Below are 27339 nucleotides of genomic sequence, written 5' to 3' on the forward strand. Positions count from 1 at the left end.
TACTTCTCTCATTCCACTGCTTCGCTGTTTCATCTGTATATCTCTCATCACACTCCACCTCTGTCTTGTCTACATCTCTCATCCCACTCCATCTCTATCTATCTCTTGTCAACACCTCTCATTCCACTGCATCTCCATGCATCAAATTTCGTCTGGCATCTCACGAGGGAGGTGGGAGGGGGGGCTACCTCACAGTGACGTCACTGAAGAATGAGGATGACGATGATGATGACGATGAGTGAAGGCACTGACATCGGTGGACAAACTGATTGTTGAGAGTGTTCGCCGTAAATTACTTGATTAAAGCGCTCGAGAAATGATCGATACACATCATAGGTGTTGAACATTTCCGTGATTGTGATTTATGATCAGGACCTCGAATGGACCGCATCAATTCCACCGCGTCAAACACCGTTCCGTCGCGAATCCGTTCGTCTGTTCGAGAATTTCTCCTGGATCTGGCTGAAACTGTCCTTAGAGTCTGGCTAAGCACGTGATTGGTTCACCTCCAAATCATTCAATAATTCTATTGCCGACGAGACTTTGTGAACGGTGTGTGTGTATATATGTGTGTTGCTATATATACAAGTGGGGAGCGGTAGTGTAGTGGATTAGCGCTACGCTGCACTATGAACCCGGCAACCCGAGTTCGATTCCCGCTCATGGCCAACGCCGGTGACAAAGGTGGTACGGGCGTGGTGCTGGCCACCCACCCCCTCGTGTGCCGTTCCGGCCTTCGTAGGTGCTCGCTAACAGCACTTGCCCCAACATTCTGTTAAGGCTACACGGGGATCTTTGCTGCCTTGCTGCTATTCACAGTAATACCCCGGTTTATGTTAGGGAAGCGTTGCTGAAAGGCGCGACGACGAATATTCGAAACGACGTAAATCCAAAGCGAGTTACAGGGCAGGAGTGGTGGTGGGTGGTGGAGGTGAAGGCGGCGACGGATAACGAGACAGATGATGTTGCTGCTGCTGCTGTCAGCGACGTAAGTGTGGGGTTGAGGCTTAACAAATAAGGCAGCGGTGGTAATAATAACGTGACGACGTATTGACGAAACAACGTAACGGGGGAGGGGGGGGGGGGAGAGGACATAAATCGTGGAATCGCTGTGTGTGTGTATATATATCGATGTGTGTAATATGATGCGAATGATTGGGTCCACATTGGGACTCCTCTGGCCATCGTACCTGATTGGCTCACAAGTGATGACATCACATTTATCCGCAACTCTCTGTCGCCTGCTTATGCTGCTGCTGCTTGTTGCAATTTGCCGGCGAAACGTCTCGGGGCTCGAACTGTAAATGTTGCAGTGGGTTTACTCTCCAACACACAACCGGTGTGCTATACCAGTAACGAGTTGTCATGTTTTTTTTTTGTTTACGTGATAAACCATTACTAATTGGCTGTGTCGGGTAGTGGCGGGTTTAACGACACATTTATTGACGCGATCTAACTGCAAAAACACAACAACAACAACCTTATGGATAACGTTTGTCGCGAGAGCCGGCCGGGTGGTTAAACTGGGCACCACGCTTCTTCAAATCTTCTCTCTTTCCCAATCACTTCCCCTCTCTCAATGGGCGAAAGATCGAGGCGATCGGTCTCCGCGAGAGGCGTGGGAGGGAGGTGAGAGGGAGGTGGGAGGGAGGCGGGAGGGAGGGGGGAGGTGGGAGGGAGGGGGGGAGGGAGGGAGGTGGGAGGGAGGTGGGAGGGAGGGAGGAAGGTGGGAGGGAGGGAGGGAGGTGGGAGGGAGGGAGGGAGGTGGGAGGGGGAGGTGGGAGGGGGGGAGGTGGGAGGGAGGGAGGGAGGTGGGAGCGGGGGGAGGTGGGAGGGAGGTGGGAGGTGGGAGGGAGGTGGGAGGTGGGAGGGAGGTGGGAGGGAGGTGGGAGGGAGGTGGGAGGTGGGAGGGAGGTGGGAGGGAGGGAGGTAGGAGGGAGGGAGGTGGGAGGGAGGGAGGGAGGTGGGAGGGAGGGAGGTGGGAGGGGGGTGGGAGGGGAGGTGGGAGGGGGGAGGGGGGGGAGGTGGGAGGGGGGGAGGTGAGAGGGAGGTGGGAGGCGGGAGGGAGGTGGGAGTGAGGTGGGAGAGAGGTGGGAGGGAGGTGGGAGGGAGGCGGGAGGGGGGAGGTGGGAGGGAGGGAGGGGGGAGGTGGGAGGGAGGTGGGAGGGGGGGAGGTGGGAGGGGGGAGGTGGGAGGGAGGTAGGTGGGAGGGAGGTGGGAGGGAGGTGGGAGGGAGGGGTGGGGGGGATCATCGGTGTCCCTGTGTAGCCACAGCTTGTTTGTTCTGCGTGTTCGGCATCTTTCGCGTCCCAGTTGTTCACGGACCTCCGGTATAATTGGAGATTCCACTGATAAATTAAGGAGGCAGTGTCTCTTTTGCCCTCCATTTAGAAGTTGGTTCACGTCTTCATTCATTTAATCTTCGTCTTCGTCTACTTCTTCGTCTTCTTGGCTTATCGTCGGGGGCATGCGATTGAATAACCTTCAGATCTTAGTGAGCTCATGACAGCGGGGCAACTCGGACTGCTGCACGTGGCTCAGGGTCGTGGTTTCCATGGAGTCCTGCGCAGCAAATGACATTCACCTTCGGTCGTCCAATCCGCACGTTTCCGCCTGGCAACCTCATCCTCCTCGTCATCCATCGCAATCATCCTCATCATCGTCATCATCGCAGCTCTGCTCACCTGGAATTCCTCCCCTCCCCTCCCCACTCCACCCACCCTCCCACCCACCTCCCTCCCCTCCCTTCCACTGCGCCGTACATCGGCATTGCTTCTGTCGGAATCTGAAGACTCCCCCTCCCCCCACCGCTCCACCCTCTCTCTGTAATTGAGTCCCCGCGCCTCTGAACGTTCCTTTTCAAGTTCAGTGTTGTGCTCTTTACAACACTGAACTTGAACGAATAAATAAATTAAATTGTGAGGGGGTGGGGGGGGGGGCACTTCCCTCCTCTTCGTTAGCCCGGCGCCTGGCCCCCCCCCTTTTTCTGTCACGTGCACCCCCCCCCCCCACGCCGCGTGCAGTTCAACCGCCTGCGTACACGCCAGCTCCTCGCCGCTCGCGTGTGAAGGTGTTCGTCCTCGCTCCTTCTAAACAGCCCGAGCAGCTGCCGAGACGAAGAACCTCGCCTCTCCCTCGCGGCACCGGCAACTCCGCGATGGGAGGAGCGGCCGTCGTCGTCGTCGTCGTCGTCGTCGTCGTCGTCGTCGTCGTCGTCGTCGTCCGTGCGTGCGTGCATCTGGGGCAATCGCCACGGTGGAAACCCTCGTCAGTGATGACGACACAGCGTGAAACCCTCGTCAGTGACGACACAGCGTGAAGCCCTCGTCAGTGATGACGCAGCGTGAAACCCTCGTCAGTGACGACACAGCGTGAACCCCTCGTCAGTGACGACACAGCGTGAAACCCTCGTCAGTGATGACACAGCGTGAAACCCTCGTCAGTGATGACGCAGCGTGAAACCCTCGTCAGTGACGACACAGCGTGAACCCTCGTCAGTGACGACACAGCGTGAAGCCCTCGTCAGTGATGACGCAGCGTGAAGCCCTCGTCAGTGATGACGCAGCGTGAAACCCTCGTCAGTGATGACGCAGCGTGAAACCCTCGTCAGTGATGACGCAGCGTGAACCCTCGTCAGTGATGACGCAGCGTGAAACCCTCGTCAGTGATGACGCAGCGTGAAACCCTCGTCAGTGATGACGCAGCGTGAACCCCTCGTCAGTGATGACGCAGCGTGAACCCCTCGTCAGTGGATGACGCAGCGTGAAACCCTCGTCAGTGATGACGCAGCGTGAAACCCTCGTCAGTGATGACGCAGCGTGAAACCCTCGTCAGTGACGCAGCGTGAAACCCTCGTCAGTGATGACGCAGCGTGAAACCCTCGTCAGTGATGACGCAGCGTGAAACCCTCGTCAGTGAGGACGCAGCGTGAAACCCTCGTCAGTGATGACGCAGCGTGAAACCCTCGTCAATGATGACGCAGCGTGAAGCCCTCGTCAGTGATGACGCAGCGTGAAACCCTCGTCAATGATGACGCAGCGTGAAACCCTCGTCAGTGATGACGCAGCGTGAAACCCTCGTCAGTGATGACGCAGCGTGAAACCCTCGTCAGTGACGACACAGCGTGAACCCCTCGTCAGTGACGACACAGCGTGAAACCCTCGTCAGTGACGACACAGCGTGAAGCCCTCGTCAGTGATGACGCAGCGTGAAACCCTCGTCAGTGACGACACAGCGTGAAACCCCTCGTCAGTGATGACGCAGCGTGAAACCCTCGTCAGTGACGACACAGCGTGAAGCCCTCGTCAGTGATGACGCAGCGTGAAACCCTCGTCAGTGATGACGCAGCGTGAAGCCCTCGTCAGTGATGACGCAGCGTGAACCCTCGTCAGTGATGACGCAGCGTGAAACCCTCGTCAGTGATGACGCAGCGTGAAACCCTCGTCAGTGATGACGCAGCGTGAAACCCTCGTCAATGATGACGCAGCGTGAACCCCTCGTCAGTGATGACGCAGCGTGAACCCCTCGTCAGTGATGACGCAGCGTGAAGCCCTCGTCAGTGATGACGCAGCGTGAACCCTCGTCAGTGATGACGCAGCGTGAAACCCTCGTCAGTGATGACGCAGCGTGAAACCCTCGTCAGTGATGACGCAGCGTGAAACCCTCGTCAGTGATGACGCAGCGTGAAACCCTCGTCAGTGATGACGCAGCGTGAAACCCTCGTCAGTGATGACGCAGCGTGAAACCCTCGTCAGTGATGACGCAGCGTGAAACCCTCGTCAGTGATGACGCAGCGTGAAACCCTCGTCAATGATGACGCAGCGTGAAGCCCTCGTCAGTGATGACGCAGCGTGAAACCCTCGTCAGTGATGACGCAGCGTGAAGCCCTCGTCAGTGATGACGCAGCGTGAAACCCTCGTCAGTGATGACGCAGCGTGAAGCCCTCGTCAGTGATGACGCAGCGTGAAACCCTCGTCAGTGATGACGCAGCGTGAAGCCCTCGTCAATGATGACGCAGCGTGAAACCCTCGTCAGTGATGACGCAGCATGAAACCCTCGTCAGTGATGACGCAGCGTGAAACCCTCGTCAGTGATGACGCAGCGTGAAACCCTCGTCAGTGATGACGCAGCGTGAAACCCTCGTCAGTGATGACGCAGCGTGAGGCCCTCGTCAGTGATGACGCAGCGTGAAACCCTCGTCAGTGATGACGCAGCGTGAACCCTCGTCAGTGATGACGCAGCGTGAAGCCCTCGTCAGTGATGACGCAGCGTGAAACCCTCGTCAGTGATGACGCAGCATGAAACCCTCGTCAGTGATGACGCAGCATGAAACCCTCGTCAGTGATGACGCAGCGTGAAACCCTCGTCAGTGATGACGCAGCGTGAAGCCCTCGTCAGTGATGACGCAGCGTGAAGCCCTCGTCAGTGATGACGCAGCGTGAAACCCTCGTCAGTGATGACGCAGCGTGAAACCCTCGTCAAGTGATGACGCAGCGTGAAACCCTCGTCAGTGATGACGCAGCGTGAAACCCTCGTCAGTGATGACGCAGCGTGAAACCCTCGTCAGTGATGACGCAGCGTGAAACCCTCGTCAGTGATGACGCAGCGTGAAACCCTCGTCAGTGATGACGCAGCGTGAAACCCTCGTCAATGACACAGCGTGAAACCCTCGTCAGTGATGACGCAGCGTGGAAGCCCTCGTCAGTGATGACGCAGCGTGAAACCCTCGTCAGTGATGACGCAGCGTGAAACCCTCGTCAGTGATGACGCAGCGTGAAACCCTCGTCAGTGATGACGCAGCGTGAAACCCTCGTCAGTGATGACGCAGCGTGAAACCCTCGTCAGTGATGACGCAGCATGAAACCCTCGTCAGTGATGACGCAGCGTGAAACCCTCGTCAGTGATGACGCAGCGTGAAACCCTCGTCAGTGATGACGCAGCGTGAAACCCTCGTCAGTGATGACGCAGCGTGAAACCCTCGTCAGTGATGACGCAGCGTGAAACCCTCGTCAGTGATGACGCAGCGTGAAACCCTCGTCAGTGATGACGCAGCGTGAAACCCTCGTCAGTGATGACGCAGCATGAAACCCTCGTCAGTGATGACGCAGCGTGAAACCCTCGTCAGTGATGACGCAGCGTGAAGCCCTCGTCAGTGATGACGCAGCGTGAAACCCTCGTCAGTGATGACGCAGCGTGAAACCCTCGTCAGTGATGACGCAGCGTGAAACCCTCGTCAGTGATGACGCAGCGTGAAACCCTCGTCAGTGATGACGCAGCGTGAAACCCTCGTCAGTGATGACGCAGCGTGAAACCCTCGTCAGTGATGACGCAGCGTGAAACCCTCGTCAGTGATGACGCAGCGTGAAACCCTCGTCAGTGATGACGCAGCGTGAAACCCTCGTCAGTGATGACGCAGCGTGAAACCCTCGTCAGTGATGACGCAGCGTGAAACCCTCGTCAGTGATGACGCAGCGTGAAACCCTCGTCAATGACACAGCGTGAAACCCTCGTCAGTGATGACGCAGCGTGAAACCCTCGTCAATGACACAGCGTGAAACCCTCGTCAGTGATGACGCAGCGTGAAACCCTCGTCAATGACACAGCGTGAAACCCTCGTCAGTGATGACGCAGCGTGAAACCCTCGTCAATGACACAGCGTGGAAACCCTCGTCAGAGCAGAGTCAGCGGCGGTGGCGGCTTTCTGGTCGCGAGCCATCGAGCAGAGACGGCGGTGGCCGCAGCGTCAAAGGGGCCGTCCATAAATGACGTCACGCACCTATTGGGGGGGGGGGGCGGGGTCAGACATTTGTGACGATGTGTGACGAGGGGGGGGGGGCTTGAGAAATGTGACGTCACATAAAAATGCGCAACTTTAAATATAAACAACACGTTCTGCTTAATTAAATAGACTTTTAAATAAAAGTTTTCTCCTACAACATCAGAGTGCAGCGCCACATTAAATACGCACTACAATGACAATAGTTTAAAGCGATTTGAAGCATGTTTTATATTTTTTTGGGTGGGGGAGGGGGGCAGAGCTTTGTGACGTCATATTTGAGGGGGGCGTCTGACTTTTTGTGACGCCGTGTGACGACGGGGGGGGGGGGGGTAAAAATCGTCAAAAATCGCGTGACGTCATTTATGGACGGCCAAAAAAATCCGCTTTCCTTTCGGGCGCGCTTCTACGGCCCCTCTGGAAACGGATTCTTCCTTGCGATGTGCGAGGGGGCCGCCGGGAGCTCTGCGCGCTTTTGAATCGTCTCGACTCGCAAGGCCATTTCTTAGGAACCGTGGGTTTTTTATTTGTCGCATGCGTTTTGGTTTGTTCGCCTTCGCCCCGCGCCTCCGATTAGCAACGGTCGGGTGCGATCGAAGCTCAACATACAGAGAGCGTTACATCATTGCTTAGTCATGTCTCACTGGCTCGACAGGGAAATGATTCGCTGGTGGACAGCGTCCACGTGCTGCGAGTAGCGACGGTCAAATACGGACGGGTGGCCGCACGCTGCACGTGGCAGGTGCTTTGTCATCCAGCGCCGTGTGGAGGCAGCAGCAGCAGCTGTAGCAGCGAGGGGTTGGTGGACCACCGCACACAAATGGTGTGAAATTCCCCCCTTCCCGTGGGCGTCGGGGAGGGAGCACAGCAAAAACAAAAACCGCGTTGTACCTCCTCCGTCTGTTCCACCTGTACGAGAGAGGGGACGTTGGCCGCCCTTCGCACGCGTGGGGGGGGGGGGGGGTTACGCGGGCGCTCCTGTTTCTCTCCCACGCGTGTAAACACTCTCTATCCTCTCCTTCCTCCCTCCCTCCCCTCTCCTCCCTCCCTCCCTCCCTCTCCTCCCTCCCTCCCTTCCATTATCTTTTTTTTTAATCCTCACGTTGTGTACAAAACACTTTTATTATTATTATTCAGAGGGCACGTGTAAGCGACAGAGTTGTACATCGTTTTGGTCAGGCAGAAGTCAATCGTTGGTTATCGCAGCAGTAAAAACAGCAAAGTTGTCTGATCCAGGTCTTCAGTTGGTAAGGGCAACAAGCTGTCCGCCCAATCTCCATTTCGTTCATGATTACTTCTACATCTTCTTTCCTGATGGTAACCTTGGCCAGTTCATTCTCTCTCTCTGTTGCTTGGCGGTCTGTTCCCTGGATCGCCTGTCACCGATCACTGACATGGCGCTCTCGAGGCTGGACGCCGAGATCTCCTTGTCCTCGGCGTAGTCGGTGACCTACTCAAGGTCGCCGCTGTCCACGTGCTTGCGGGGCTTCTCGTCGTGACAGTTCTCCTCCGCGTACGACTCCAGGTCCGCCTCGCCCTCCGCCATGCTGCCCATCGAGCTCGCGCCGAGACCCTCTCTCCATCCCTCCCTCTCTCCCTTATCCTTAGCTCCCTCCTTTATTTACATGATTCTCTCGGTCCCCCTCTTTCCCTCCCCACCTGCCCTCCCTACCTCCACTCCCTCCCTCTCTACCTCCACTCCCTCCCCTAGCCCATGGCAAGTCTGCGCAAATCACACGTCCAAGTTTCAAGTCTTGCGGGAGCCACGCGATGGCTTCGGCAGAGCAGCCGAGACTAACACCGCCGGAGAAGCGGGGCCTAGGACGGTGCAGGGCTGCTCGCGATGCGGTGGTCCCGCTGTCTGCTTCGTGTGGCGGGGGCCGCAGTGGCACTATGTGGGGGGTCGTCTTGAATTGTTGTGGGCGCAGCAGCGACCGGTTGCTGTTCTGAAGCGGTTGGGGGGAGCACCGTAGTTGTCTTGGTAGATCAAAGCCAATGACACCTTCATAGGTAGAGGACCGCAGACCTTGGGGCGGGGGGTGGTAGTGGCGGGATTTGACGCCGGCTCACCGTGTGGCTGCTGCTGCCTTGCCCGCTTTGTCTGAGGTTCCTCCTCCTGTCGCCTCTGAGTAAGTTCCTCTCCCGTCCCCCTCTCTCTCTCTCTCTCTCGTTCTCTCCTTCTTGCCTTCTCTTATCGAGAGCGATCGAATACCGTGCGACCGTGGCTCTGCGGTGCACGATGGCGTGACAATTATTCTTAGAATGTCTCCTGTCCCGCGTCCTTCCTGGCGACTCTCAACTCGTCACACTCCTTCACCGATCCCAGCCAACGCCGCGGCTGCTGGGGTCTAAAAGCCGTGAAGATGAGAAGAGACGGACCGTGATTCCAGCTCGCACGCAAAGAGAGCCCCATTTAGACCGTACTTCGCCAGGCTGGTCGATGCAGTGCCTGTAGGTAGCTGCCAGTGCGGTGAAGGGGCCTTGTCTGCCTTACTACGGAGGGGCACTCGTGACCCACGCAGACAGCCGCTCAATTACTGTTTCACTGTTTCCCTGCCTTCATCCAGCAGTAGATTTAAAACTAAACTAAGCTATTGTTTATTTTACCAGGTAAGGGACCATCCATTCAGTACGTACGCATGGAAGGGGGTGTGGGGGGGATAACCCAAATGCGTAGCTTGCGTATGGGGGGGGGGGGGGGTCTACTGACAATGTACACATAGGAAACGGGGGAGGAGGGGGGGTGAAGCCTCGATAATAATTTGTCTACATTGGCCTTCAAATGAGTTAGATAGCCCGGCGGTGGACTATCTGTTTGCTTAAACACGTTCATATTATTAATCTTTGATCGTGTCTGCGTGGATTAAATATCGGCAGTTCTATAGGATTCGGGGGGGGGGGGTGCGTCAAGCGTTCGTACGCAGGTGGGGGGGGGGAGCTGTAAAAAGTCCGCGTGCGTACAGGGAGGGGGGGGGGGCGGTCAAGTTTTGACAGATTTTTGCGTACCTACTCCGTAGATGGCCCCTAAGGCCCGCTGAGCTATATAGCTCTCTCTTTTGTTCATGTCGGCAGCGACCTGGCCGCGAATGAGAGCTCAACCAAGGGGCTTGTCACGTGGACATTTACAGCAGCCCACTACTCTGAACACGTGCTGATTGTGACACACGTGCTGATTGTAACACACGTGCTGATTGTGACACACGTGCTGATTGTGACACACGTGCTGATTGTAACACACGTGCTGATTGTGACACACGTGCTGATTGTAACGCACGTGCTGATTGTAACGCACGTGCTGATTGTACATTTGGAGGGGGAAATCGCAGGAACCGGATCGCCGCTTAGATTCCATCTCCCGGCGTGGCAGGAAAAAAAAACAACGGTGGAAGTTGTCCTATGGGGGTGGAGGTGGGGGCGGGGGAAGAGAGAGAGCGATCGAAAGAGATTGAGATAGAGAGGTAGAGAAAGATGGAGAGAGCGATTGAGAGACGCAGAGCGGGGGGGGGGGGGTTGGATTCTCGCTCCCAGCCATAGTAATGTGGAATTTCCACCACGAGCTCAGGTCTGCTAACGTGAAGATGATCACCGGCTGATTTGTCATCGCGCGATTTCAGCTCCCCCCCACCTCACACCAACCCCGTGCCTGGAGAATCGTTGAGTTTTATTCGGACCCCGAGGAGTGAGCAAAGCCGCTACCTAAAGTTAGCAATCGCGAGAAGGGTGAGGGGGGAGGGAGGGGGGGCGATGACGGGGAGGGGGGCGGGGGCGGGGGGGGGAAGGTGGACGAGTCATTAAGACGCTGGAGGGTTCATCCCTCGCCGCCGGGCGCAGATGAGGAGATGACAGCTGCGGAGCAAATATACACGCCGCTCTCTCGACTCGATCCTCCCTCTGCCTCATCCTCCTCGTCGTCGTCTCTCTAATTATTTACTTAGGAAATATTTATATTCGGGGAAAGTGCCACTCGCTGGCCTTGGCCTCGTTCTATCGCACCCCCCTCCCCCACCTAACCCCCGCCGCCACCACCATCACCACCCATGCACCCACTCACCCCTTCGATCTATAAGTAGCTTTGGGTGGTGGTGGTGACAATGGAGTAATAATCGTGTGGGGAGCGATAGCGCAGCGGTTAGGGCGCTGCGCTACGAACCCTGGCGACCCGAGTTCGATTCCCGCTCACGGCCAACACCGGTGGTGACGATTATTTGGACCGGTCCTGGGCCTCCACTAGGTCGACTCAGCCTCAAATGACTACCTGGTGCGGTGTGTAAAAATCATCGCCACTGGGGAGACAAAGGCGGCCGGACTTGGTGTTGATCACCCGCAGTGGCCCTCATTGGTGCTCGCTAGCAGCACTTTCCCCAACAGTCTGTTGTAGGCTATACGGGGGATCTTCGTCTTTGGTGGTGATAATGGTGGTCACGATGCTGCTGTCCGCACGCTTCCCCCGGTGATGCTGCTGCTGATTATGATGACAGTGGTGGTGGTGTAGATGATGATGATGATATTGCTGCTGATTGTGGCGGTGGTAATGATGCTCCTAAATGAACATGATATGATCATAAGTGCTGATACTCCTAATGATGACATGATCATTAGTGACGATGCTCCTAATGATGATGATGTGATCATTAGTGATGGCTATAAAGAGCTTGGGCAGAGTGGTTGGTGCCGGCTCCACGCGTGGCTCCTCGCGCTCCTGTCTCGCTCATCCCTCCTTGGAGAGCTGAGCAACCACTGTGTGCTGGATGTAAAGCTGGCATCGTCTCCACCGGCTTAATACCGATTTCGACCGCATCGCCACGCACGTTGATTCGCATGCATCCACAGCCTCGGTAGCTTCCTTATTCATGAAAAAACAAATTCGTTTTCACGAGCAGAGTGGCTCAGTCGGTTCGTGATGGCCATGTCAGTAGGTTCCATTTTGCGTGAATCTATCTGGCACAGCTGATGGGGGGGGGGGGGGGGGGGGGTTGCGCTCTCTCGCGCAGGGTGATGCACTGCTCGCCGTCTCGAATGGAAATGATCCTCATCTCTCGTCACGCGATGCCGATAGCAACGATTGAAATTAAATACCGGAGCGGAGAGGGGGGGGGGCGAGGCGGGGGGGATTATAAGTCACGTATATTTGGATCGCGTATTACGTAACATCATGAGCCGTGGTGGTGACGTTAATGCATTCATTATAAATACAGCAGTGGATAGATATGGCTACTGATGAATTAACACAGACACACACACGCGCGCGCACGTGAACTCAATGTCTGTTGTGTGTCTCAACTTCATAATCTCCGTCTCTGTCTTTCCGTCTATCCCTGTCTCACCGTGTCTCTGTTTCTCTCCCCGCGTCTCCTGTCTCCTCTCTCCCCGTCTCTCCTCTGGTCTCCCCGTGTCTATCCTCTCCCATGCTGTCTCTGTCTCCAATGGCATGCGCGATGATCACCACAACCACGTGACTTTTCTTTCGTGTTGTGCGCGGTGCTTTTAGCGCCACAGCGCGTGGATTAGTAGCGTTTATTTTCATTTGTTTGCCGGTGACTTTGTGTATTTCATATCGAAATCGCCTACAGTGCTGTTTCTGCTGGCGGCAATAAAAGTTGTTTAAAAGTCAAAAGTCTCTCTCCCCCCCCCCCTTGTCTATCTCCGTCTCTCGCCGACTGTGTGTCCCCGTGTCTCCCTATCTTTCCGTCTCTCCGTGTTGGTCTCCATATCTCTCACTCTTCCCCCCTCCTCCTCCTCCCTGTAGTTCCCCTCTCGCCGTCTATCCGTGTATCGCTCCCCCTTCTCTCCCTTCTCTCATTTTCTCTCAATTTCTCCCTCTCCACGTGTCTATCTCTGTCCCTTTCTCTCTATCTCCTTCTCTCGTTCTCCCCGTGCATAACTTATCCTTTTCCTCCGTATCTCTCTATCTCCCGCCCGCTCCATCTCTGCCCCTTTGTCTCGTAATTTCACCCCCTCCATATCCCCACTACTGCCATCTCCCTTCTCTCTCGCAATTTCCTGTCTCCCCGTGTCTCTCCGTGTCTCCCCGTGTCCCCCCCTCCACTGTAGACTTCTTTCCTTCTTCTCTCGCTCCATCTGTCTCTCTCTATTTTTTTGCGATCAAAGGAAACAAGAAGATGCTCGCATGCTCGGTGTAGTCGGCACGTTGCTTTGTTCATCATTTCGTTTTTTTTGTTTTTTTTCAATGCTTTGCTTTAAGTGCCCCCCCCCCCCATTTTTAAATGAAAGATTTCACAAAAGATTTAACGCTCTGCTCTCCTCCATCTCTCTCTCTACGCCTACCTCCCACCCCCCTTGTATTTCTCTCCCCAACTCTTCTATCTCCTTGTTTCTCTCTCGCTCTGCCTCTCTCTACTCTGTCCACCTACGCAACCCTCACACCCTCCTTCGTCCACCTTTCTCTGTGAACTCCAGTCCCTCTCTCTGCTCCGTCTCTCCCCTCTCAACTCACTCTCTCCTCTCTCTCCGTCTGTCTCTCTGTGAACTCTAACTCCAGTCCCTCTCTCTGCCCCGTCTCTCCCCTCTCAACTCACTCACTCCTCTCTCTCTCTCTCTGTCTCTGTCTCTCTCGCTCTATAAAAGTTGTTTAAAAGTCTCTATCTCTCCGCTCGCTCGCTCGCTCGTGCGCAGCGCTGCAAGGACCGCCTCAACTCGCTCGCCATCTCCGTGATGAACGCGTGGCCCGGCGTGAAGCTGCGCGTGACCGAGGGCTGGGACGAGGACGGCCACCACTCGGACGAGTCGCTGCACTACGAGGGCCGAGCCCTCGACATCACCACGTCGGACCGCGACCGCGCCAAGTACGGCATGCTGGCGCGCCTCGCGGCCGAGGCGGGCTTCGACTGGGTCTACTACGAGTCCAAGTCGCACGTGCACTGCTCCGTCAAAGCCGGTGAGCGCGTTTGCTGAGCGACGAATTATTCGTAGTTCGTGATGTCGAACCGGTTAATCGATTGAACAAAAAAAACACGTGTATTTAGAAGAACAAGAAAAATACTTTTGGCGTTTTGTCAATGACAATATTTCTGTGGGGGTATGTGGGCGTTGCAATTAAACGAGTGCGTGTGTGTATGGCGAACTTCTTTTGCACCGTACGTAGACAAGCTCGCTAATCGGAGGTGTGGGGGAAGGACAACACACGTGTGTGTATATATACTGTATATCTTAGGCGACGTTTCGGTCAATGGCCCTACTTCACGTGCTGCGATAGACTATACAGTAGTAATACAACAAAATAAGTAAGCCGTGTCTCCTTCGCATATCCGACTCGCTTAAAACAAGTTACAGCCATAAAATAAATACCTTAATGTTTTATGCGTATAGACGGATATGCGATGAAGGCGACATTGTGTGCCTTATCTCATTTAATTAAAAACAATTAATTCGTATTTTTCCAGAAGCACGCTCATGATTGATGTGAGTTGCAGGAATATAACTCCGTGGCCTTCACATGCAAAATTGTTATCAGGCACGGCACACGAAGGAGTGGGTGACCAGTATAACGGCCGGCCGCCTTTGTCTCCCGATAGGCGATGATTACACACTCTGCACCAGGTACTCATTTGAGGCTGAGTCGACCTAGGGGGAGGCTCAAAACCGGTTCGGGTAATCGTCAACTGATGTTGGCCGTTAGCGGGGATCGAACTCGGCTCGCTGGGTTCGTAGCGCAGCGCTCTAACCGCTGCCCCAAGCGCAAATAAACAGATGCCCCGTATAGCCTTCAACAGGCTGTTGGGGCAAGTGCTGTTCGCGAGCACCTATGAAGGCCGGCACGGCACACGACGGGGTGGGTGGCCAGCACAACGCCCCAGCTCCTTTGTCTCTCGAGTGGAGATGTTTACACACCGCATCAGATATACTCAATTGAGGCTGAGTCGACCTAGAGGAGGGAGGACTTGGACCGGTTCAGATAATCGTCACCGGTGTTGGCCGTGAACCGGAATCGAACTGGAATGACCGGGTTACACAAACACAGCGGCCCTAACCAATGCGCCGCACAAAGACACTCGCACACACTCACACGTGTGTGTACAGTCCATGTACACACACGTGTGTGTGTGTACATGGACTGTACGCATAACAAGTAGTTAATCTTCCATCCATGCTGCACAATAATCAAAGGTTTCGAGTCCACACGCTGATTGCTGGGGCTGACTCGGCACATCATCATTCTCGGGTGGTCGATAGAATGACTACAGTACAACTTTGTTGTTGTACGGATGCCAATAGTGGTTGTTCGACGATCCACCCTCGCCCCGCCTCCACCCTCCCCCCACCCCCTTCCCCTGCCATATGAATGTGGAATTTCCATCACTGGCTCAGCGCTGAGATGCACCGTCGCAATACTCCGTAGGGCAGCAAATGGCCTGAACCCTGAATGCCCGATCACTCGCATTAACACAAAGTGTGCAGTGGATAATCTCCTTTTAAAGTCGTTTGTTGCCCCTCCACCCCCTCCACGGTTCAACATTTGAATACAACAATTAATTTCCGCGTACTTAATGTCACCTAAGCTTGATTTTTCCACTCGTGTAAAAAAGTGTCGCTTCTGGTTCCCTGTTGAGCGTTTTAACCTTCTGCGACTTTCCGTACCGCGTGCGATTGACGATTTTGCTCCGCTTGCCGTAGCCGCTATCGCCACTGTTGTCACTTTGGAGCGCTGTCGCAACGTCTCTCGACACTCTGCACCACTCTCACGCCCGGTCACCCGAGTTAGAGCCTCGGCCGCGGCTAACATCGGTGGCGAGTGACATCGGGACACCCACTCCCACAACTTCTTCCCCAACCGGCGCTGTCCAGAGTGCTGAAGTTGTGAGGTTTCGGTGACTCTGTGGTCCATGTTACGCAATTTACCCGTGTTGAGAGCCCCCCTTTTGTTGTTTTTGTTTTGGTAACGCATCACCTACCGCATCTGTAAACAACAAAACATAATGTCGAGCAAGACCAGAGTGGTTATTGACGAATGTCTTCAGTTGTTGTTGTCGGTGTGTATGCTTGCGGACCGCTGCCAATGCAGTAGCAGCAGCATCAGCAGCATCACCAAATACCATCTCTCTCCATCTCATTCTCTCCTCCATCTCTCTCTATCTCCGTCTCTACCGGTCTCCCTCCATCGCCCTATCCCTTCATCTCTCTCTCTCATTCTATCTTTCTCTCTCTCTATCTGTTCATATCCCCTCTCTTCATCCCTCTATCTCATTCTCTACCTGTCTCTGTCCATCTCCATATCTCAATCTCCCTCTCCATCTTTCTCTCTTTCTCCATCTATCCATATCCCCACTCTTCACCTCTCTATCTCAATCTCTGTCTGTCTCTCTCAATCTCTCTGTTCATCCCTCTATCTCATTCTCTACCTGTCTCTCTCCATCTCCCTACCTCTCCATCTCCCCCCCTCCCCGCATCTCTACCTCCATCCCACCCGTGCAGAGAACTCCATCGCGGCCAAGAGCGGCGGCTGTTTCCCCGGCGACTCGCGCCTCTTCACGGAGGGCGGCGGCTCCAAGAGGCTGAGCGACCTGCGGCCCGGCGAGCGCGTGCTGGCGGCGAGCGGCGGCGCCGCCTCGACGCCCGCCTACAGCGACCTCCTCCTCTTCCTCGACCGCGAGCCCCGCCAGCGGCGCCGCTTCGTCGCCCTGGAGACGGAGGGCGGCGGCCGCCTCCTCGTCACCCCGTCGCACCTCGTGTTCGCCGCGCCCGGAGACTCCGGCGGCGGCGGCGGCGGTGGGGCCCCGGAGGAGCGCGCCGTGGCCCTCTTTGCCAGCCGCGTGCGGCCTGGCATGTTCGTCTTTGAGCTGGCGGGTGCTCTTGCTGATGCTGCTGCTGGTGGTGGTGGGGCTGGTAGGGCTGGTGGTGGTGGTGCTGGTGGTGGTGTTGGTGGTGGTGGCGGTGTTGATGTTCCTGGTGTTGTTGGTGGTGGTGTTAGTGGTGGTGTTAGTGGTGGTGGTGGTGGTAGCCTTAATTTTGGTTGTGGTGGTGCTGCTGGTGTTGTTGGCGGACGTGGTGGTGGCACTGGTGGCGATGCCGCTAGTGGTGATCACAAGAGTGGTGGTGTTGGTGGTGCTGCTAGTCTTGGTGTCTGTGATGGTCGTGGCAATGGGGGTGGTAGTTGTAGTGTCGTTGCCGAAAGTGGTGATGATGGCAGTAGAAGCGGTGGTGGTGGTTGTTGTTGTTATATTTCTCATCGCGCTGCTGCTCGTGCTGCTCGTGCCGCTCGTACTTACAGCTGTGCTAGCGCTGTTGACATTGCCACTCGTTCTGCCGGGACTGCTGCTAACTCCAGTTCGACTATTTCTGTCGGTGCCACACGCATCACTGCCGGTGGCGCCCATTGTTTTCCGTTTGCTCCCGGCACCGCTGCTGGTGGCGTTTGTTCTTCTAGTCCAGCTGCTAGTGCTGCTGGTTCAGCTGCTGGTCCTGCTGCGAACGCTTTCGCTGGCAGCGTTACTCATGCTAGTGCTGTTTGTTCCGTTGCTAGTTCTGCTGCCGCTGGCTCAGCTGCAGGTTTGGCCGCTGGCGCTGCCGGTGCTGTCGGTTCGGCTGCTAATTCAACTGCGAGTGTTGCCGCCTGTTCCGATGACGGCGCCGGCGCTAGCGCCGCCGTCGCTGCTGCGGGATCGGCCGCCGCTGATGCCGGCGCCGCTGACGGAACGCTACGGCTGCGCCCGGTGCGCGTGGCGCGCGTGAGTTGGGCGGAGGCGTTGGGGTCGTACGCGCCGCTCACGCACCACGGCACGGCGATCGTCAACGGCCTGCTGGTGTCGTGCTACGCGGCCGTCGAGGCGCACGACCTGGCCCACGTCGCCTTCGCGCCGCTCCGCACGGGCCACCGGCTCGTGCGGGGCCTCGGGATACAACCGCGCGGCGGCGGCGGCGGCGGTGGTGGCGGCGGCAACAGCAGCAGCAGCAGCAAGAGCGCACGGGGAGCGGGAGGAGAAGGAATTCACTGGTACCCACGACTCCTCCACACGCTCGCCCGTCTGCTGCTGAGCGAAGACGCGTTCCATCCTCTCGCGTGGCCGCGCATGAGCAGCTGAGGAGCCAGGAGGAGCCAGGAGCCAGGAGCCAGCAGCAGCAGCGGCGGCAGGAGGAGGATGAGGGTCCATTGCTCCCGGGCAGGCAAACGTTTGCTAGATCCGCGGTTCGGTGGACGAGATCGGTCAACACGGGTGGGTGGGCGGGCGAGTGGGAAGGTTCGCGTTGGGACCATGCCAGGGGGAGCCACGGGGGCGGTCGTCGGCCGACCTGGCGACGCAGCCCGAGAGATGTTTTGGGTTTCCCCCAAATCCCAAATCGCTCGTTGTGTTCGAACGCGTCTCGCGGCAGGGATTTACACAGGAGAGGCTCCCTAGGGGGGGTGGGGTAGTGGGGGTCTTCATCCAAGCAAGTAGGTTGACCAAGGGTCCTGTAAGTTATAGGTGAGCTTGCATTGAATGTATTGAATGTTAAAAGTGATTGTACATCACTTGCAAAGCAAGTGTCGCCAAATATGTTTTTTTGTTGTTGCTGCTGTTGTTGTTGTTACGTTGAACAATGAGGTCACTTTGTTTTTTGTTACGAGGTTACCCAGGCCTCGCCGAGGTCTCGAGACGTATTGGCAGCAGAGGGAGAGGGGGGTACCCCCCGCTATATTGGGCCGATTTGGGGCAATTTGCATTTCTGATGAGGATTTTGGCTTGGTGCGAGTGGAGGAGGACGGGGGGAGGACCCCTGAGAAAACCCAGCGCCACGCTCGGTGCTGGATTAAGCTAGTGCGGGGCCTGTAGCGTACGTTATTTAAAGGGGCTCTAAATAAAAAAAAGCCCGCAAATATTAAAACACATACAGTTTTACTTGCATAGTAAAGTAATTGTTATTTTTTTCATTTGTTATACAGCCAGGTAATACGACAAATCGCTAACCTTAAACACCCAGTCGTTCATAAAAGTTGAAGTCGGTATAACCTACTATAATCACCCAGAAATGTATGTCCGTCCCGCGCGTGACGTCACTCCACATGATGCACACCCCACCGCATGACGTCACTCCACTTGAGGCCCATCCCCCTCATTAATATTCATGAGTGGGTGGATTTTTACACTAACGCAGAGGAAGGTCAAGCTGAATTAAATAATTTATTATGCAAAGTCGCTTCAAACATGACGTTTCTTTACAGAAAGTGACGGTAAAAAATAAATATACGCAGCACAGTGCTACATTCGTGCCTGACGTCACTGCAAAAGAGCCCCCCCCCCTTCATTAATATTCATGCCCGCGTGGAAATTTACACTAACGCACAAGAAGGTCGCGCACTCCAAATGGCGCACCCCTCCCCTCATTAATAATCATGAGCGGGTGACGTCACTCCACACGCCGCACCCCTCCACAATAACCATGAGGGGTGACGTCACTCCACACGCCGCACCCCTCCCCAATAACCATGAGCGGGTGACGTCACTCCACATGGGGCCACACCTCCCCCCCCCCCCTCCCTCATTAATAATCATGAGCTGAACAATTTTTCTATTGAATATTTCAGATTTACTGTAACACACACCTGTCCTTGGACGGGCAAAAAAATCTAGTACTATAGTAATAGAGCAAATGCAGAATCACTGAAGCGGAATTGATAGCTTGAAAGCGTTTAGCGCGGGGCCCTTGAAAGTGCAGGGCCCGTCGCTACTACAAATGTAGCTACTACACGTGTAGCTACTTGTGCTACGAGAATAATCCGGCACTGGGTGCGCTGTGTAACACGAGGAGTGTTGACACTCGGCACTGCCACACCTCGGCTACACCGTATGTGGTCGACTACAAGTTGCACGGTAACAAGTGACAAGACGGATAAACAACACAACATTGCGATTGTCGAAGGAAGTAATTGTCGAACGAACGATGCACTTAGGAGGCGGCGGCGGCGGCGAATGAGTTTTACGTCAGAATAAACCACACGTGACGGGTTTCTGTCCAATCACGGGCGGCTACGAAGCGGGACACGCAAACTGTCCAAAGCCACGCGTAAATGGCGGTCCGCCACATTTCCCGTTTTTTTTGTAAAAACTAAAAAAATAGCGAAGAGTAAAAGTCACCCGACTCGTACGTTTAAAAAAAATATATAGTTCCATAGTTCCATAGCCATCGGCTCTTGAATCGGGTGCAACCGCAACAAACAAAAACCAAAAAACATGAACAAGAAAACATCTTAAAGTGATTATGTGACTGTGCAAACAGAAAATCCAGGAAAAAACATAAAAATATTCCTGAAATAGCACCGTACACCAACGCTGTGTGCAAAAATCCCAGTGGGATGCAAGTCAAACAACAACAACCACAATACAACTAAGATTAAGGACATCAGTCTAACTCCGTACGACAATAAACAAAAACATGGCCAAACCAAAAAAACTTTTTCGAAATCACCAAAATAAAAGCCATAAATGCAATGTAACAGTCATCATAGGGACTGTGACCGAATTTTTAACAATAAACTACATAAATAACATGTAACACCAAAACCTAGAGCCATATTTTAGGCCACTGAATAGCAGTGGCAGCTAGGGGTGTACAACTCCTCCAGAGCAGTTTTTAAGTGAAGATCTCATAGGTAGTGATTCAAGTTGCAGTTTATTGGCAATAGCATTCCAGACCCTGGGGGCATCAATTGCAAAGGCCTTTCCTCCGGTTTTTGTACGGCAATAGGGAATGTGAAGATGGTAAATGAGCGAAGACCTGAGGTCAAATTTGTTCTTTGAAACAGAGAGGAGATCAAGTAGGTAGTCTGCTGATTTTTTTGATAATACCGAAATAACCAGTGCACAAACATACCACACAACCTGGTACGGTAAATGGAATGGAGTTTAGGCGTCTGCTGAGCAATGATTGGTCAACGGAGCACGCAGGACCCTCGGGTGGTCACGTGACTTCTCTCCGCGATTTGATTGAACGCTTCCATGCCAGTTGCCCACGAGGATGATGAGGAGCAGCAGTCATGAAATTTGTCCAGATTTGTGCGACTGTTTTTACATCTCCTCTGCTTACCGAACGAGGACCATTTCCCGAAACGTCGCCTACTATACGATTTTATTTACGTATTTACTTTTCGGGCCACGGTGTTATTGATGGATTGTTGAGTTTGTAGATGTATTGTTTTATTATAAGAGAATATGATGCAGAAACTGTTGCTGTGTAACAATTGTCTGCAAGTTGCCCCAGTGAATGACCGCCTGGAGTGGACAGCGAAACGTCGGTCGTGATTTCCCGCACCCCTCCCCCAACCCATTTCGCGATATGACGACGCCACCATCCGGATCGTAACTCCCACAGAAGCATTTGGTTCCTCCGTTGTAGCCTTGCAGCCGACATAGCGCCTCCAGCGGATGCAGGGCATCACGATAACCAGTTATTTTTGTATCGTCGCCAGTTGTCAGCCTTGATAGTTCCCCTGCTGAATGAAGGCCTCCCCCACCGTTCCATCTCCTCTGCGAGGCCATCCTCGAGGAGTCTAGGGGGCCACGCTCCCTTCCCTTGACTTCCACCCGGACACCAGTCTCGACCTTCATGTCTGTCGAACATCTTTCGCACCGAACGTAACCAACCGCGCTAATCGGAGGTCCCGGAGTGGGGGGTGAAAAGGACAACAAACGAAACACGCACGAGGAAGACTTGCTTCTTATTTATCTGCGTTGGAAATGAGGTGAGGTTACAAAAGCAGTTCCCTATCTCATCGTCGGCCGAATACAGAACTGGGAACCTAGAGGTTAGCTACGACCGTGGTAGGGTGGTACCAGTTCTTTTGCTCTGTCCCACTGACTTTTATCAACAATCGAGAAGATATATTTGAACTTTCACTGGCTCCCAGATCCACGCGTTGTTCCAAAGCTTGTCCAGTAATAATAATTAACATTTGTTAAGGCGCCTTGCAAGAGTAAGGATAAGGCCAAGAAGAGACGGAGAAGCTATGAAGAATAAATTAAATTACCAAGATGTGGTTTTAAGACGAGACTCATTAAAAGTGTCCACACTATTGGATAAACGAATTTCCAGCGGTGGGGAATCCCAACCAGCCTTGGCGCAGCCACGGCCAATGTGCGCGCTTCACCACCGAGAACGCAGCCGGGATCGAGGTACGGACAGCAAGGGCGGAGTTTCGCCGATATATCGATTCGTTTTGACCGTGTCCGTGTTCCCGATCCGTCTATAATATCACCGACGAGTAGAAAGATCCCCCCCCTCCGCCCCGCCCGTCTTCACGACGGCCGACGGAAATGAACTGCGCGACAATCGATTCCGAGAAATGATCAAAGGCGGCTTGCAACGCTGGGCTTCAATGTGTAAACAGCAAGCGAAACGATTCAGGTGATGCTGCCGATGCCGACGATGCTGCCGATGCTACTGCATTGGCAGCGGTGCACAATGACAAATTGTCAACAACACACGCAACAAATCACTCGAAGGTGTGATTGCTTGTGTCGCAGTCGAAACGTCGTGAGAATTGTATTGTTTTATATTTTTATTATTTTATTGTATCCCTTCTATACGTGACTTTACCGAAAGAACCAAGAATATGATTGCTTGTGTCGCAGTCGAAACGTCGTGAGAATTTTAGTTAAAATTGTATTATTTTATTATTACCCTTCTACGTGACTTTACCGAAAGAACCAAGAAAAATATAGAATTGTTATAGCAACACTTGTTTTTTATAACAACACTCCTACAACATCAGAGTGCAGCGCCACATTAAATACGCACTACAATGACAATAGTTTAAAAGATTTGAAGCATGTTTTATTATCAAAATGGAAATATGGTTTTGGGGGGTGGGGGCAAAGCTTTGTGACGTCATATTTGAGGGGGGGGGGGGGTCAAAAATAGTCTAAAATCGCGTGACGCCATTTATGGACGGCCCCTGTGCACGCTCTGACCCCCGATGGGGGTCTTGCAGACCCACCATCCCCATCCCCTCTTGTTCACTCGCCTCCGCGCTCCACGTTCCTCGCGCTCGCCCAACATCTCCTCCTCCGTTCGAGCACCAGACCAAGTCGTCGGACTGCTGCACGCTCCTCATGGCGATTGGTAAAGCGCTTCCGCAATTTCCGATTTAGGAATGAACAACAACAAACTCCTCGGCACGTTCGACAATAACACTGTAGCCCTTAAAGGCAAATCATTATTTTACATAGATAGACGTTTCGGCCAAAGGCCCTTGTACATAGGCTAAGTAGACAGGTGGAGGATACGAAGAGTTAGAGACTACACCTGATGACACCCTGGGGTCTGACAATAATTCTATAAGAATGCTTTACGATTAATTGTACAGACACGAACATGATAACTCCGTTTCTTCTTCCCCACGTTTTTTTAAAGTTAAATGTGTTTAGTTGAAGCGTCTGTCGGTCTGTCTGTCTCGCTCTAAATTATATTTTTTTACACGTAGACACCATTGTACATCGATTCATCTTCTGAGCGGGAATATAATGTTGTGGAACAAATGTGTAATATGTTACTGAAAGTCTATGATTATATAATTATATTAAAAACATCTTTTTTGTTTGTTGAAACCCAACACGGGCACGCGCGCACGTTTCGTTGTTTTGCGTTGGTCCCACGTGGTTTTTTTAAATGCTATGTATAAATATTACGAGGTCGCACCCATTACACACACACACAGTGCTCGCCACAAATCAACCACAATACCTTTGCTGATCTCGTCAAGAAGCATAAACGATCATCTCGCAGCAGCGGCGGCTTTTGGCTCCTGGCCATCAGAACAGAAACGGCGGCGGTCACCGCATCGCGCGGCGCTTTCAGACGCGCTTCTGCGGCCGTCTGGAACGCTCTTCCCTTCCGATATTGTGAAGCCACTGGCGCTGTGCACTTTTAAATCACCTCGATTGACAAACCCATTTCTTGAGAGCTGCTTTTGTTTTTCAATCGTTGTCCTTTCCCCGCACCTCGGATGAGCGCGGTTGGCTACGTACGGTTTCGAAAGAAGTTCAACGTACACATTCAACATACTGTAGAGCGCACGCAGTATGCGCACGTGGTGTGATAATAGATTCTGCCTCGCGGCGCGGTAGTTTAAAGGAACAATGGAGCAAGTTTCTTAAATAATAACTTAAACCCCCCACTCCCACCCCGCACTCCCACCGATGTCTACCCAGCAGCAACAAATGGGTCACAGCCACCGTCCATTGGTTCACTCCCACCTCTTCCAACCCGTCGGCTCAGCGTGGAATAGTAGGCCAAGTACCCGCGCGACAGCTCAGTCTGCAGTGGGAGGCTCCTTCCGCCAGCAAGTGGCGGTGAGCATGCAGCCTTAAGGGGGCTGCGCCTTTGCCCTGTGCCTGTAGCCGGCGCGCGCCGTGCGCTGTCGATCGTTCGAATCGATGCATCGGTTCCTCACGTTGGGTTGTATCGGTCATTATAGGAAATCGAATCCGACAATCGATTTACCGCTTTCGCGAGTATGGCTTCACGACCCGACAAGCAGTCGGGTGAGAAATCCTCGTTGAATCAAAGGTGTGCCCAGGTGTGGTGTGCCCAGGTGTGGTGTGGTGTGCCCAGGTGTGGTGTGCCCAGGTGTGGTGTGGTGTGCCCAGGTGTGGTGTGGGGTGGTGTGACCAGGTGTGGTGTGCCCAGGTGTGGTGTGGTGTGCCCAGGTGTGGTGTGGTGTGCCCAGGTGTGGTGTGGTGCCCAGGTGTGGTGTGGTGCCCAGGTGTGGTGTGGTGCCCAGGTGTGGTGTGGTGCCCAGGTGTGGTGTGGTGCCCAGGTGTGGTGTGGTGCCCAGGTGTGGTGTGGTGCCCAGGTGTGGTGTGGTGCCCAGGTGTGGTGTGGTGCCCAGATGTGGTGTCCTCAGGGGTGGTGTGCCCAGGTGTGGTGTGCCGAGGTGTGGTGTGCCCAGGTGTGGTGTGGTGTCAAGGTGTAGTGTGCCAGGTGTGGTGTAGTGTGCCCAGGTATGGTGTGCCCAGGTGTGGTGTGCCGAGGTGTGGTGTGGTGTCCCCAGGTGTGGTGTGGTGTCCCCAGGTGTGGTCTGGTGTGCCGAGGTGTGGTGTGGTGTGCCCATACAAAATCCGAATTTCACATTCGAGTAAAAAGTCAAAGTGAGTTCCAGCCCCAAATGAGCATTGATGCAATGCTCCATTACCGGTTACAGCCCAGAGCCAGTGGCGGAAATTCCACATTCCTATGGCGGGGTGTTGGGGTGGGCAAGTCTATCCATAGGACAAGCAATGTCGACTTACCCTATGAAGTGGTCATCATTTAAACGACTCCGCAGGGAGGGATGTTGATGGGCTGAGTCAATCCCCCGCCCTTATACCAGGATTAGAACCCCGCAACTTTCCGTTCGGGGCAGCTCCCTTCAACCCGCTGCTGACTCATGCGGCCGGGATGAGACGGCGATTGCCAATTACAGCTCGGTCATGAGAAGCGACAGACGCTGATGACAATGCAGGTGACGGTAATCATAGCGACCGGTCGTGATGATTCAGGGACCCTCGAATTCCGCAATGGGATTGAGTTGTTCTGCTTTCTGTTCGGGATGGAGGTTAATTACACCAGCCCCCACTGGATCTCTTCCCAACCCCCCCACCTCCCTCCTCCCTCCTCACCGGATCCTATCCCAACCCCCCCCACCCCGCAACCTCCCCCCCCCCCGACCGAATCCCCTCCACCCCCGCTCCCCCCCACCGGATTCCCCCCCAAACCCCTACCGCTCCCTCCGACGACGCCACGACACCCTGACAACGAGACAACATTATCATCACCGCTTAACCCGCACCCCAACACATTCACATTTATCTCGCTAGCGGGAGGGGGGGCGTTCCGCTAACAACAGGGGACTCGGTGGAGGTGTTGGCGGAGAGGATCTTCTCGCGTGAACGGGAACGCATCGCCGCCGTGGAAGTTGTTCCGCGTGCGCAACGTCGCGCACGCGTTCCGCTCGTGAAACGCGACGGCGATAGCACGTGACGTGCAAAGACAAAGATGCCCCCCACACACACACCGGCGTAGCCTCAGCAGGCTGTTGGGGGCAAGTTGTGCTGGGAAGCGCCTCCTCTCCAGGGATACGCGCGCGCGCACGGATACGTCTCGCCTGCCAAAACGTCGTAGCCTTCACGCCTACAACACCTGGCAAGCCCCGACGATCTCCTTACCCCCAAGGTAGCTTGCCCTACTGAACAGGCTCGACGCCTTCTTGGCTTCCGAGATGCAAAGACAATCGGGCGCCCCTGCAAGGTACGGTTATCCGCTCGTCGGCACCGCTTTTGAATTACGCCGTGAAGCTCTACTCCGGCCATCCTCGTGGCAGCGGCTGCAGAGGGCAGCGGCAGCAGCAGCATCTGCAGCAGAATCAGATGCAGCAGCTGTAGATGCAGCAGCAGATGCAGCAGCTGTGGCTGCAGCAGCAGTAGCAGCAGCTGTAGCTGCAGCAGCAGTTGTAGCAGCTGTAGCTGCAGCAGCAGTAGCCGCAGCTGTAGCTGCAGCACCAGCAGTAGCAGCAGCTGTAGCTGCAGCATCAGATGCAGCAGCTGTACATGCAGCAGCTGTAGATGCAGCAGCAGTAGCAGCAGCTGCAGCAGCAGTAGTAGCAGCTGTAGCTGCAGCAGCAGTAGCAGCATCTGTAGCTGCAGCAGCAGTTGTAGCAGCTGTAGCTGCAGCAGCAGTAGCAGCATCTGTAGCTGCAGCAGCAGTAGCAGCAGCTGTAGCTGCAGCAGCAGTAGCAGCAGCTGTAGCTGCAGCAGCAGCAGTAGTAGCCGCTGTAGCTGCAGCAGCAGCAGCTGTAGCAGCAGTAGCAGCAGCTGTAGCTGCAGCAGTAGTAGCAGCTGTAGCTGCAGCAGCAGCTGTAGCTGCAGCAGCAGTAGCAGCAGCTGTAGCTGCAGCAGCAGCAGTTGTAGCAGCTGTAGCTGCAGCAGCAGCTGCTACTTTTGGCTGCTCACCATCAAACAAAGACGGCGGTCACCGCATCGCGCGGCGCTTTCCGATGCGCTTCTGCGTCCGTCTGGAACGCGCTTCCATCCGATATTGGGAAGCCACTGGGAGCTCTGTACCTTTAAATCGTCTTGATTTGGAATAACTCTTTTCTTTAGAACTGCCTTTTAGTGTTTAGTTTGTTGTCTTTCGCCCGCACCTCCGATTTAGCACGGTTGGCTACGTACGGCGCGAAAAAAGTCCAACATGCACGCAAGTTTATCTTGTATTGTACGCGTGGACCCAGCACGGCCGTTGTAGGGTAATCCACTGCTGGATGAGGGCCTCCTGCCCACGCCATGCGGGTCGTGGCGGTGGTGGCTGGGTGGATTACCGCGACCTTGTACGCGCACAGCGCACAGTCGAGGCATGCGCGTTGTGCGAGACACTGAAAGGGCACGCCACCTAATCAGCGTGGTGAAGTATGGTTAAAGAACCCCCTTCTGTGCAAGACTTAACGGGGATGGGGGTTGGGGGGGGGGGTGTTCCTGTGTTACGCCAAACGCTGCGCGGTGTTCGACGTGCAAAGGTGGGGGGGGGGGGGGGGAGCCCCTTGCGGCGTTACGGAGCGGGGGTGTTGGTGTGTGGGGGGGGGGGGTGCTGCTCACGTTACGGGG

At 54.6% G+C, this 27339-nt stretch overlaps 1 protein-coding gene and 1 pseudogene across 2 annotated transcripts in view; one reads left to right on the forward strand and one right to left on the reverse strand.

Annotated features, from left to right (window-relative positions):
- The window catches only part of LOC116943789 (uncharacterized), a 30432-nt gene extending 7117 nt beyond the window's left edge, over nucleotides 1–23315 (forward strand). For both annotated transcript variants that reach the window (XM_076068088.1, XM_076068089.1), the window contains exons 2-3: nucleotides 13409–13670; nucleotides 16205–23315. In XM_076068088.1, coding sequence (XP_075924203.1) covers nucleotides 13409–13670; nucleotides 16205–17811 — 1869 coding nt within the window. In that variant the 3' untranslated portion in view covers nucleotides 17812–23315. The remainder of the gene's footprint in view (nucleotides 1–13408; nucleotides 13671–16204) is intronic.
- LOC116943773 (huntingtin-interacting protein K pseudogene) lies at nucleotides 7866–8321 on the reverse strand (annotated as a pseudogene).
- Nucleotides 23316–27339: the final 4024 nt, after the last annotated feature.

The sequence above is a fragment of the Petromyzon marinus genome, chromosome 19 (genome assembly GCF_048934315.1).
Source record: "Petromyzon marinus isolate PM22_M1 ecotype Great Lakes invasive population chromosome 19, UKy_Petmar_22M1.pri1.0, whole genome shotgun sequence".
Classification (NCBI taxonomy): Eukaryota; Metazoa; Chordata; class Hyperoartia; order Petromyzontiformes; family Petromyzontidae; genus Petromyzon; species Petromyzon marinus.